Consider the following 13,303-nt stretch of genomic DNA (forward strand, 5'->3'; position numbering starts at 1 on the left):
TTTGGGAAAAGGAGCTTCTGGATCCCAAGTTCTAAAACGTGTGTTATCTGTGCCCCCTCCCCGTCTCTGCATCACTTAGCCGCTTCTCAGTGGCAGGTGAGCAGGCAGCAGCTGTGAGAGACTGAGGACCACTGCCCTCTGGGTTCCGTGGTGGCTTGTTGATCTTTGCCCGAATATAGACGGGACGGTGATTGCTCCACACAGCCTCAGATGCACATTTGCTCAGTACTTCAGTGGGTTTGCATGTGTTTTGGTGAGGAATGAAAACTTGTGATAAAGGAGCTTTTGTTTGTTGTGTGGAATTAGCATAAATTAACCCCTCTCTGATTGCAGCCTAGACAAGGGAGAAGAGGTAAGTATTGGGTGGTTTATTTGCCACTGTTCACACACACACATGGTAAAGCACAGGCATAGCTGTACTGCAGGGGACTCGACAATCCTGTGTCTGCTGTTGCACACATCGTTTCCACAATCCTGCAGAAATGCACTGAATCATTCTATTCTGTTCATGAAGCCTGGACTGCTTATAATAATAACGATGCTTACAATAATAACCAGAGTCTTCTGGTGAAAAGTGAGTGCCAAGCAAATGGTCCCAGGTTGTGCATGAGAGAGGAATGTGAACCCAAAATTCCACATTTGGGGTGAAGGAACTGATATGGTCCCTTTTTGAAATCAGATTCCTACTCGGCTGCTTATAAGCTAAATAACAAACTGAACCTCTGTTTCCTCCTTTGCAAAACAGAGATAAAACTAGTGCTTGTTTTAGAAAGTTGTGAGAATAGAGTAAGATGGAATTTATAAAGCACTGGCCTGGTGTCTGGCACATGGGACACGCCCAGCAGTTTTAACACCATCCTGTCACTGCTATCCTATTTCTGAAAGTGTACAGAGAACAAGCCCTGAAAGATGACCAGAATTTCATGGTCAAATAATTTTGGGAAACAGTATACCTGGCCTTCCTGTCTTGAAGATTCAGTATATGAAGGTTCACAGCAGTCCTTCAGGAAAGAAATTTGTATGACTTTACCATGGAGCTTCACAGACTCATTAGAGCACAGCCCCTCTGCGGACACGGGACCTGCATGACACACCTAGGGGGCGCCGCAGCCTTACCCTGTTCTGTCATTTCCAAGTGTTAGAGTCAACAGTGTGTGGGCATCACCTGGTGAGGTCCTGCAGACACCCTCACTGCTGTCTATCCCGACTCTCATTCTGTCCAAGGGACTTCCTTGAACTTCTACCTGCTCTGTGACCCTGGGACTTTGGACTCGTACGGCATTTCAGATCCAAAAGTGCTGTCAAGAAGTCACAACAGCAGGTTCAAGTTTGCCATACCTTGATTTTATTTTTCCTCTCCTGCCTCCAAAGCGGACCCAAGCCAGCCTTTACTTACATGCCTTGAATATCACAACATTCATGTTTAGCTAGACCACAGAAAGGGTTGACAGGCCTTTATGACAGAGCACCCTCACTTCGCCAATAGCCCTTCCCTCCCTTTCAAATCCAAACCCAATCATAACAGTCATAATAATGATTGCTACACCCTATTGAGATACAGCCATGATCTCGCAGGCCAGACTGGATAGGGATGCTCAGGGGAGGCTCTAAGGACTACTGAAGCATGGTTACTGGTTTTAAACGGAAGATGAGTTTTCAGGGACATCCAGTCACAGGGAGTTGATGTCACTTGACCAAGTAATGACAACCATGGGTACCTCAAAGACCAAACTTACCACCATGACTGATAGACAGGAAGAGGAGGATGCCTTTTGGTTTTTTAGGGTGGCAAGTTAATGAGGAATCCCACTTACTATGTAAAGTATTTCTCAAAGTATAATATCCAGACCACCTGAATCAGAATCACCTGGAGAGCTTGTGAAAATACAGTTTCCTAGGGTTCACTTGAGAAAAAATAGTCTCTGAGATTGAGTCCTAGAAATCTCTGTACATAACAAGCTACACAAGTTATTATTATGCATACTAGTTTGAGGGTACTGTGTGGTAAGCCCCTCCTACTGTCGCTCATAAAACATCAGTCCTTATCTTTAGAGTCTGCCTGATCTTTATACTCTCTGGGTCACCAAAACAAAACAAAACAACACACCCCTTGATTGCCAATAGTACCCAATCCTGTGATGATTCCAGGAGAATTTTCTAAACTACCTAAAAGCATCTCCAGTCTCTAAGACAGTGGTCAGCTTCATGTAGATTAATTGCATTACTGGATCAATTCTCTACTTCACTCTCTGCCCAAGCCTTGAGCAACTTGAATCTGAAGCTTATCCTACCAAGAGGTGAAATCTGTTTCTTTACCCTCTTGAGTCTGGGCTAGCAGTGGAACTTGATTTGGCAATAAAATGTAAGACAAGTGATGGTGTGTCAGTTGTGAGCTTCAGGGCCATGTGCACTTCTACTCTCTCTTGGAATCTTACCATTTCCTGGGCTTGTTCAGAGAAGCTAGCTGAAGGATGAGACACCACGTGGAGGAAAGCTTACTTATTCCAACTGAGACTCACAGCCAGTCAACCCCCAACATGAGAGCATTCCAGTCAAGATCAGTGGAGCTCCCAACCCAAGAATCCATAGCTGACTGGAGATGCCCAATGAGCATAGACAAAACCAGAAAAACTACTGAGCTGATCCACTGACTCATAAGTAACAATAAATGGTTACTGTTAAGCCACTGAATTTCAGGGTGGTTTGTTACACAGCAACAGCTTACTAATACCTTCTCTCTTCAAAACACTTCTCTTTCAGCTGGTTAAACATCTAATTAGTAATTCTTACTGTTGGGCTCTACATTATGCAATTCTTGGTATGGATTTCTGTCCCCAGTGGCAGGGTGGCAGGGTATAAGTAAGGTGACCATACATGTTCTTTTCTAAACCAAGACACTTTAAGAATGAAAGGGAATGCTATTAAAACTTAAGTAGACACAGCAGACAGGGCCTGGCATTCTTGGTATTAGAAACTTGGTGTCTAAAAGGTAGCTTGTCCTAGATTCTTGGTATCTTCTCTGTGTTTTCTATGTGTTCTCCTGACTTACTTTCTTCCTGCCAATTTCTCTGGACTCTCTGCCTTGCCTTCTTCTCCAGGGGGAACTATACCTCCTACATCCTAATGCTTATTTCCAACCTGATACATGTTTGTACCTGTTTCTGAACTGTTCATCTGACCACTGTCCCCTGGCCATTCTCTGCCCAAGGAAGTCTAGGTTCATCCACAGGCCTGGCCAGCTCAGGCCAGTTACCCAATAGTCATGTTATGCCCTTGTATGGCCCAGGAAATCTTAGAAAAAAATGGTGAAGGAATAATCTGTTAGATGCTGAAGAGCAACTTCGCTTCTGGTCTCTGGTATGTTTATGAAAACATCACATGCATTTAGCCGCACTGGGGAGGGGGTTACGTTTAATACGTTGGCACTTGTTATTACTTATTATTACACCATAATGGCCTAGTAACTATCAAAAACCGCTGGGGCCACGTGTCTGTGAAACAGCTTAATAATTTGTAGAGGAAAGTAATTATTTGGTGAAATAAAAACAGAGGAAGGAGAAATACTACTGGCATGATTTTACTCACAAAAGACTTGTAAATGGTAACTGTGTAGATAATAAGGTGACCAGAGACTAAAGAGACAGAAAAACTTACTGGCTGTGGAAGAATTTCACTAGTACTAATTCCATCCCTAAATGGAAAATGTTATTGCAACAATTTATTTTACTTTACAGTTCCGAACTCCACAACCTCACAGTTTGGCATCTGCATCTATAATGATGTGGCTTAGATTATATTGTGTTTTCTAAAGTTTCTGGATTCAGGCTAAAAATTCTGCCTTCAAGTGGAAAGGGTCTTTCTCAATGTAAACTGTTGGGCAGAATTCATGATGTATCCTGACCTGGACTGAAATTCTGAGTGCCTTATCCCAACTGACATTTACTCATAACATGTCCAAAGGTAGCAACTGATGCCTGGAAATATTAATTCTCTAATATCTTGGTGATAGTATCTTTTTATTACACCTGAAGAAGAAATTGAACAAGTCAGCAGCAGCCATGGAGGCCAAGACAGCAAAAGATAAGTTTTATTAAAACCCACACATACCCTTGACAAAGGACAGGTTTCCTAAACACAATAGCTTACACAAGACAACTGCCAGACAGACAGGAGGGGTTGAGAGCAGTTTCCGGGTATTAAAAAAGTTTTTTTTTTTAATTAAACCTGAGATTTGAGGCTCTTCCTCTGAGAAGTATTAACCTTTCACATTTTTTATCATCAGAAAACTCCAGAAGGGCAGTGACCCCCCCTGGAAAGTGAAGGGTAGAAGAGTACCTTGATTCTCTAACAGGTGCAGAAATACAGCGAGATGCGGATGTACCATTTTCTGCTCACACTACCAGATTAATAACACCTAGATAATATCATTTGTTTAACTTTCATAAAACTCATGGCTCTTCAATTACATCTGCCACTAACATTCTCGTTCACACTTTAATCATTTTTCAACCGCTTTCTGGCCACGGCTCTTGGCTGGCCTCTGCCATTCATCTAGATTATGGATAGCGTATATCCCCCATTCAGAGACAGGCTTCATTTTTCCCCTACTCCTACTGTCGTCTACCCATTCTGCCAATTAAGTTGGCTCCAACTATGCCGAGGAATTAGATTTTAATGTTTATTACTGATTTCCTCCCACACTTAATATCAAGGGCTCTTCTTTTTTAACGCATGCCTCTGTTTTAGTGGATGCCCTGAGATGTAAATCAGATTTACCGCTGGAGATAGATGTATAATGTTCCTTGTTAGGCAGATGGATTTCTGTCTGTAGAATGTTCTATAAAAGTAGTTGTTGAGACTGGTGAAAGGTCTGGCTGTGTAAGTATCACTTGGGGAACTCGGTAAAAATGCCGATTCCTGGATATCCCTCCTTGGGATTCTGATCCAGGTGTGCACAGTGAAGCCTGAAGAATCTCTGCTTTTAGGACACTCCCTTGGTAACTGTGATGTATAGTCACACTTAAGAACAACCGCTTTAGAGCAGGGATTACCTACATGGGTTATAAAGAGATTACCCAACCACAGAACAGGGTGACATGTACCCCAAATGTTTTGAGGGAACCAGTCAGCACCAGCTCTTCTAGCCCCCCTGTTAGAAGTCCTACCACCCAAGTTTTAGTTTATTTCCCTAATAAATAATTCCTGTGAACTGCAAAAAACAAACAAACCCTAAGTGCTGTTGTGTGTAATTTTGGATGACTCCATCTAGTTAGGTGTTGTGTTCTCAGATAACATGTAGTGTTGCCTTTTGCTTCTCAGTCTTTAACTTCTACCCTCGTGGTTGCTCTCATCTATTCTAGCAAAATAGAATCAACATGTTTTTAAGCTGCTTACCCCACCCCTCCACTCCCACTCCCAAATATAAATACAATCTCTGAATTTACTCATTACATGGGCCATCATAGGAACAAAGATACAGAGTTTGATGTAGCTTGAAATATCTGTACCAGCAATGAGGGCTTTAATTTATCACCTATCAGCAGATTCCCTTCACCAGGTAATCTACTAAAAGGTGGTAAGTTAGAGCTCACAGGTTTTTAATTTTGTCTTTAATTGAAGGATAGTCAGTTTACAGTGCTGCATCAATTTCTGGTGTACAGCATAATGTTTCAGTCATACAGATACATACATGTATTTCTTTTAATATTCCTTTTCATTGCAGGTTACTATAAGATATTGAACATAGTTCCCTGTACTATACAGTAGAAAGCTGTTGTTCATCTATTTTAGATACTAAAGCTCACAGTTTAAAGCACAATCTGGTCCTGGTCTTCTCACCTGAGTGTCAACCTCTTATTTCCAGCTTCTGATTAAGGTTTTTCATTTGTATGTTTTATGACACCAAATCCAACATAACCATGAGATTTCTCTTCTTGGCAACTAAAAAAGAGGCTCCTATTCTTAGGTTTCCAACTCTGTATACTAAATTCCCATCTCTTGCTACCTGGGTTGAAAAATTCTTGTAAAATGGGTAAATACTTTGTGCAAAGAGAAAGGATTTATTGACTGTTGCTCAAACCTATTGTCTCAAAAAAAATCCTTTTGTCTGCTCCTTTTTCCCTTTTCCACATGTATCAGACTTCGTAATCTTAAGCACGCATCAATGAGAGTTTTCTCACAGCATGCATGCATGATGGACAAAGCCTATCATACAAATGACGTATCAAATCACGGCGTATTTGCTTTCCCTGAGTTGTACCCCTCTCTCCTCTGCTCAGAATTTTACCTTCAGTAAATATACCAATTAGGAATATTCGAGGGTGTGCCTAGATGCCCCAACCCACGTCAAACAAGCATCACTTTACATATAAACCATACAGTGCCACCTGGCTGTGTTTCTGCTCAATACAGCCCCTCAATGGGGCAAGTTCATTTTCTCTCCTTTTGGTGAACTCCTATTCAACATTAAGGCTCATTTTTATTGAACCTTCTGCATGGGATATTTTTCATCCTCTTCATTTAGAATTAGGAAAGCCTCCTGTAGCTAGTACTTGGGGGTCAGGTCTGGCCGGTGGACTGAGTGAGGGTCCTGGTTCATCTCATATCCCCAGATGAACCACAGTTTTAAAGGAATCACTGCAAAGTGAGGAAGAGAGTCGTGTGGGACGTAAGATGGTGAATCTGAAATGGACTCATGCCCCTGAATAAGTTCCAAGTTACTAGGAGCAATGAGAAAACTACTGGCCTTTTAGGGATATTTTCTTAACAGCTCAGGTTTGTTCTACCCCTAGTCCCCACAGAGACCAAGGGCTCCACGACAGGTTCCGAGCCTTCCTGAGTCTTGCTGGAAAACCTCTCCCTGAATTATCTGAGTATCACATATCCCTATGTTATAGCTCAATCAATCAATCAGTCAATTAATGAGAGCTAGGGTAAAAGCATGGACAAAAGAGAACTCAAGGGAGATGGCACAAAGGATGTGAAGATGGTCTGGGTTGTTTGATAAGGTAAGAATAGCGCAATCGAAGGTGTGAGACCCTGAGCTCTGTCAGGGAGTGAGGTTGTTCTCTGATACTAGAAACAACATCAGCGACCAGAGCAGTAAAATCAGGGACACTACGTTAAACCTGCTTCAGTCTCTTTCAGGAGCATCCCTCTGGCCAGTCCCTCTCCCACCGTCTCTAGGACCTCCTGTTCTGGGGCACAGAACTCTAATTTTCCTTCAGTCTACCCATTCCCCACAACATGTATAACCACAATTATCATACATCTTAAAAGGATACCTGAAACACAGCAAGCACAGAGATCGGTTTTCCCTGGATGCTCACTGGGTAAATGAATGCAAGGCTCCACTCACCAGTTATTTGGAAAGAAGTAGAATGTCATGCAGATAGGTTCACAGTTGAATAAACTGAATCCAAACGTTAACCGAAAGGATGGAATTTTGAACATCTCTACAGGTTATAAATTAGTTACATATCTAATTATTTATATATATATATAATTACATATAATTATTTATAAAATAATTATAAAATTATTTATAGAGCACATGATATGGGCAAGTTTTCTGCTAGGTACAGTGATGGAGACAATGTAAAGTATGGTGAACTGTGTCTGTAGGAAATTTAATAGGAGACATGATGATGATAATGATGATGATGATGATGATGATGAGACAGAGAAGGATGGAAAAGTCCATGTGAGTTTTGATGAGGTAAAGGTCTCTGGAAAGACACCATGCAAATGTGGGCATTGAGCTGAGTCTTAAAACACAAAGAGACTTAAGAGATGTAGAAAAGTAGAGAAGGGGGAGAAATAATCCAATCAGGGATGCCACGAGCAAAAGTACACTTTAGTCAAAGCACCAATCTTTCCAGTCCAGCCCCCAGCTTGACTAATTTCTAATCCTTTTGTCTGCTAAGCATGGCTGCCAGCTGCCACGAGGTCCTAAAAGCCAAAAAGAGCTGCTCTGGCTGTGGCCCTCCCTTTAATTTTTCATCCTCTTCTTATTCTCATACAATCTGAAATCTTTCCTTTCTATATGAAGGTTTCAGAAACATAGCTGTCAGGAGTGGTTAGACCCTCAAGAGAAATTGCACAGGAACTGAGAAGCACAGGAAGAGCTAAGAACAGAACAAGGACAGCGTTCAAAGTTTAGCTCAGCTTAGATACCAAAGTTAATGAATTCCCAAATAGAACACATGGGGGAAACAAATGAAATCCAGTCTCTAATGACATCCAGGTATCTGGAAATGCTTACCCTGTGTTCCCATAAAAGCAAACAGGGAAATGAATTTGAAAAACAAAATAAGGCTAGTAAATTCCTGAAAGGAGACAGTTCTTTTTCCTCGGAGACAAACCCAATTATGCATTGCCTCTCCCACCAGCAACATCCTCTGGCTCAAACATTTTTAAAAGAAGGTTGCTGAACATCTGCTGAGCAATTAATGGAATGCAGCAGCATGCTGGAATGGTCCCTGGGAAGGTATTAGCAATCCTGCTTATGAGACATGAAATGTTGCGAACAGTGGTCTTTTTCCCCTTTTTTTAAATTGTATTTTAATTTTCTCCTCCCTGCAGCAGGGATGAGAGGAAGGGAAAAGCAGTTGAGGTGGAAGTTCTGCATCAAATTCTCTCCTCACTGTTTCTTCTTTCCCCCAGCTATCTCCCTCCTTCTCTTCTTAGCCATCCTGAGATGAATGAAACATGTTAATTTCAACTTAATAAAAGAAATGGCCACTGTTTCCATCCACTTATCCCCTACTCAACGTGCCAAGTTCTCTGTGTGTGAAAGGAGAATTCCTTCCACTGTCCTGGTAACATAGTCTACTACCCTGTTCTTACAGTTTAAAAAAAAAAGATCAGGTAGTTAGAGCTAACTTAGGAACAACCTCAAATGGGAAACTGATCTCTCGTCACAATTACTGAAGAGTGCCAGCCTTAACACAAGCTTTGCCTTTTGTATATGAAAGACTGGCTGAATTTGCAGCAAAGTGGATGGACCTGGAGACCGTCATTCTAAGTGAAGTAAGCCAGAAAGAGAAAGAAAAATACTGTATGATATCACTTATTTGTGGTCTCAAAAATAGGACACAAATGAACTTATTTACAAAGCAGAGACAGACTCACAGACATAGAAAACAAACTTACGGTTACCAGGGAAGAAAGGGTGTGAGGAGGGATAAATTGGGAGCTGGGGATTTGCAGATACTAACTACTATATATAAAATAAAATAGATAAACAACAAGGTCCTACTGTATAGCTCAGGGAGCTATATTCATAACCTACAATATAACCTGTAATAACCTATAATGAAAAAAAGAATATGAAAAGGAATGTGTGTATATATATATATAACTGAATATGATGTACACCAGAAATTAACACAACATTGTGAATCAACTATACTTCAATAGATAAAGAAAGAAAACTGGCTGAGAGTGATTCTGCACCTGTGGATACTGCCAGTTTTAATACCATTATGACAAGCACGGCTAAAATCAATACAGTCAAAGTTTCCAAGACTCAGTTATCATGTAAGCCCGTGGCATTCTCTTCCTTTCCTCTTCAAATTGGAGTTGATTATCTACATGTAAGTCTACGTTTACTCCAGTCACTGAGCCAGTCATCACAGGAAGGTCAATAACGCCAGGTGATCAGATTTCAAATTACACCCCCAAAAGGCCCTACTATCAGACTGAACAGAGAAGAACCCGAAACAGCCCCCAAAATTGGAAGCCAAAGAATTTTCTCACTTTCTCCAAATTGGCTCAGTCTGAGTTTGGGCTTTTGGCTCAAAATGCAGTTTTATTTTGTTCCCCTGGGAACTTTGCATAGTACATATCAACGTTTCAGGGATCTCTCCTTCAAATCTCAGGGTGCTTACCTGAGCTCTCAGTAACATACCTCGCTTTTCCAGTCCCTCCTTCCATGGTTCTGAGTACTGCTCCCAGCTATGGCATGAAGTATGAATACTAATTGGATAAATCTTCCAGATCTTCCTGACTTCGCATTATTTCTTGCCATCTGGATCTTATTCTGATGAGGTTAATTTTTCCCAGGTTCTCAGGAATGGCCTTTCATTCCCACACGGAACTACGGATCTGCAGACGCCTTGGCTACAGATGGGTTTCCCTGGCCAAGCCACTGGCCAAACCGATTTCAGCTAATTAGCCACTTTTCCATTCCCTATTTTTCAGCTTGATCCTAGCTCTAAACCAGATGTCATCACAGGAAGGCATCCTTAAGTATCATTTAAAATAAGGTTCAAATTCAGTAAGCTAATCTGAACCATCTTCGGAGTATGCTATGACAACCAGTTAAATAAAAACCAGGCACATAAAATAACTGATAGAAGAGAGATATGGGGGGAAAAAAGGTATGAAATGTCAGTTGCGCCAGAATTAGAGAGTGGGGTTAGTTCTCTGCCCGGCTTGACCTCTGATGCTCCTCTTCTTAACAGAGGCCCGTGGGGAGTGTTTTCTCATAAATCAGGCTACTCTACAGCAAAGTATGCTGCCTGAAGATAGCGTTCATTTAGCAGCTGAGGATGCTGCAAAGGGTTGGACTAGTTGGCCCACATCCCTTCAAACCCAGAGTTCAGTGTGGAGTATCAGGCTAGGTTGCTTTTAACCTCTGAACTCAAAGGGAGTAAGCAGCTCTAGTCATCCTAGGAGAGGATGACGAGGTTGAGGCTAAACACGCTGGACTGTCTAAAGAGATGAAATCAATCAGCACACCTATTTCAACCAATGTCAAGAAGTTACTTTCTACTCACTTGATAAAGTGTGTCAGCAGTTTGGCCATCAGGCTGACTACAGGGATGTTTCTGGACTTTGTCTGTTTTCCAATTCAACCAGCTGTGTGTCACTGCCATGTGTCACCACCATTCACCAAAGACCAAAGGCCAGCCCTCTCGGTGGGAACCAGCCAGACTTGATAACCGCATGCTCTAAAATAAGCTGGCAGCCTTTGCTGAGACCTTAGGCTTCATCGTTTTCTATTCCCTTACACTTTCTTATTTTCTTCAGGATATTTACATCATCAGTGTGATTCAGAAAGTGGCATTTGTTAATGTGCTCCATGCCCAGCTTTCCCCTGTGATGGAAGCTTCCTGAAGGCAGAGACTCTAGCCCATGCTGAGAACACTCCTTGGCTCAGAGTAGACAGGCACTCAATAAATGCCTGTTGGTTGGATGAATTAGGATGACAAGCTGCAGAATAGCAAATCGGCCCTACTCAATCCTTCTTACTCTTAAGAGTCATCTTCCTTGAGCAACACTCTGAATCTGTCACACCTCTGCTCCGCAGAGCCCCACCAAAGGAGTGCAGACTTCTCAGCCTGGCACATTCCCACATTCCACCTCCACATCCCATGCTTACGACACTGACTTGTAAATATTTGTTTCTTTGAGGCAGAATTTGTTTTGGTTTCTTTTTTTAGGGAAAAAAAACATTTTATGGAATCCTAAGAAAGAAAAAAGACAGACTCCAAGCAGAAAAGAGGCCAGTGGCCAACCTGCTGGGCCTTCCTCTAGATCTAGGCACACCTCCAGGAACCTCCAGGAAACCTGAGAATGGAGTTGGAAACACCTGCTCTCTGTCCCCACTTATTCAGCATCCCCAAAGCCCTGGAGGCTTTCATGTTCCTTCCTTGGTGCTTTGGTGCTTGGCATGTAATCTCTTGAGTTCAATCTTATCCGTTTTTCCAGGTTCTTCCCAAAGATCACCTCCTCCATGAAGCTTTCCTGTATCATTCTGACTGGGCACAATTTATCTTTGCTTTAAATTTTCCTCTAAAATTTTGTTAAAAATAAAAAGAGTAAAAAGAAAAATAACACCTTCCTATGCAGCAGGCGTGACTCTAAGTGCATTTACCTGAATTAACTTAGTCCTTACACAACTCCATTGTCCTAGATGCTCCTGAAGTCTCTAAGGCACAGACAAATTAGGCCTCCTCTCAAGGTCTATAGAGTAAGTAAGTGATGGAGCCAAGATTGAAACCAATGGTCTAGCTGCAAAATTCCAAAGTCCATGGGCTTAAAAATGTTCTATTGCCTCTTTGCATTTCATTCCTTGAGATATCCTATCACTGCCCATTTCCCCACCCCCGGCACTACCACCACTGCCACCACCAGACTTTGGAACACCACCACCAGATTACATGTTTTTTTGAGAACAAATACCATTTTCTATTGGCCTTTATACTCTATGCAGTATCAGCACAGTACTCTGCAAAAATAAGTACTCAGTAAATAGCGTTAATTTATTAATGTAACACAATGGTATTTCTATGTACTTAGGATTTCTGGAATTATTACTGAGACTTCTATGTAGACTTAGGAAGATTTTCCCCATTACCTTGTATAGGTGAAGAGACAGAAGTCCAATGACATTAATTAATCTGTAGGATTCTGACCAACCTGAGGCTGTACAGGCCCCGGGTACGGCCCTGGGCAGCTCCTAAGTCCCAGCTCTTCCCAGTGGGCTACTTTAGCCCAAAACCAAAAGAAAGAAAATTCTTTGTAACATGAATGATTTAAAAATAAGGTTTTGCAGAAAGACCAGAAAAAAGTTATTGATAAGGTCAACTTTATTTTCAAGATTCCTGTTAAGAGGAAGCATGCTATTACTTGAGGGGTCTTTTTCTAAATGACACACTCATGGTTTTTGCTAGGGACTAAGTAGGAAAAAATCACCTTATTCTGTTGCCTTGGGGGTCCACCATTAAGGCAAAAGTGCCAAGCGAGGGAACCTCCAAAGGTTGATGCCCTATTTCTGATTAGCAGTGGCACCATCTAGTCCTGATGTGGAAACAACAAACTGAATCCCCCCTTTGCTAGAGCCGCCAGCAAGAACCCAGGGACGGGAAAACTGACCTGCTGTCAGGTGGGCTGCGTGGACAAGGACTTGGACCCCGGGCTTCAGCTCAAAGTGCACCAAGTTCTGATTGAGCTTGTGAATCAGTAGTTCTGATATCTGAAAGAAGAAGTGTCAGATTGAGTGCCACCAAGATTGTCACACCAACTGTAAACAAACTTGCTGAGCAATATTTGCCGTATTTACTAAGACACCCCAATATCATACTTGTGAATTATATAAACAAGTTCTCTGTGATTTTGAGGTTTTGGTCCAGAATATGCAGATATAATTCTTTTCAAAGCATGACTTGACTTTACATCTAAATTGTTACAAAATAGGACAAACCTAGTAAATCAGATAATTTCTACTCTCAAAAAATTATCCTGTTATTAGCTTAGAAAAATCACCTCTGGTTTTTTGAGAGAGCATTTGTTATAC

The 13,303-nt window shown here is 41.7% G+C and overlaps 1 protein-coding gene across 4 annotated transcripts in view; it reads right to left on the minus strand.

The window, feature by feature from the left end:
• The window catches only part of SORCS1 (sortilin related VPS10 domain containing receptor 1), a 468,685-nt gene that overhangs the window by 8,064 nt on the left and 447,318 nt on the right, over positions 1 to 13,303 (minus strand). For all 4 annotated transcript variants that reach the window (XM_064488397.1, XM_010987109.3, XM_010987108.3 and 1 more), the window contains exon 24: positions 12,883 to 12,982. In XM_064488397.1, the coding sequence (XP_064344467.1) occupies positions 12,883 to 12,982 (100 nt within the window). The remainder of the gene's footprint in view (positions 1 to 12,882; positions 12,983 to 13,303) is intronic.

This window comes from Camelus dromedarius, chromosome 8 (assembly GCF_036321535.1).
Source record: "Camelus dromedarius isolate mCamDro1 chromosome 8, mCamDro1.pat, whole genome shotgun sequence".
NCBI classification, from domain to species: domain Eukaryota; kingdom Metazoa; phylum Chordata; class Mammalia; order Artiodactyla; family Camelidae; genus Camelus; species Camelus dromedarius.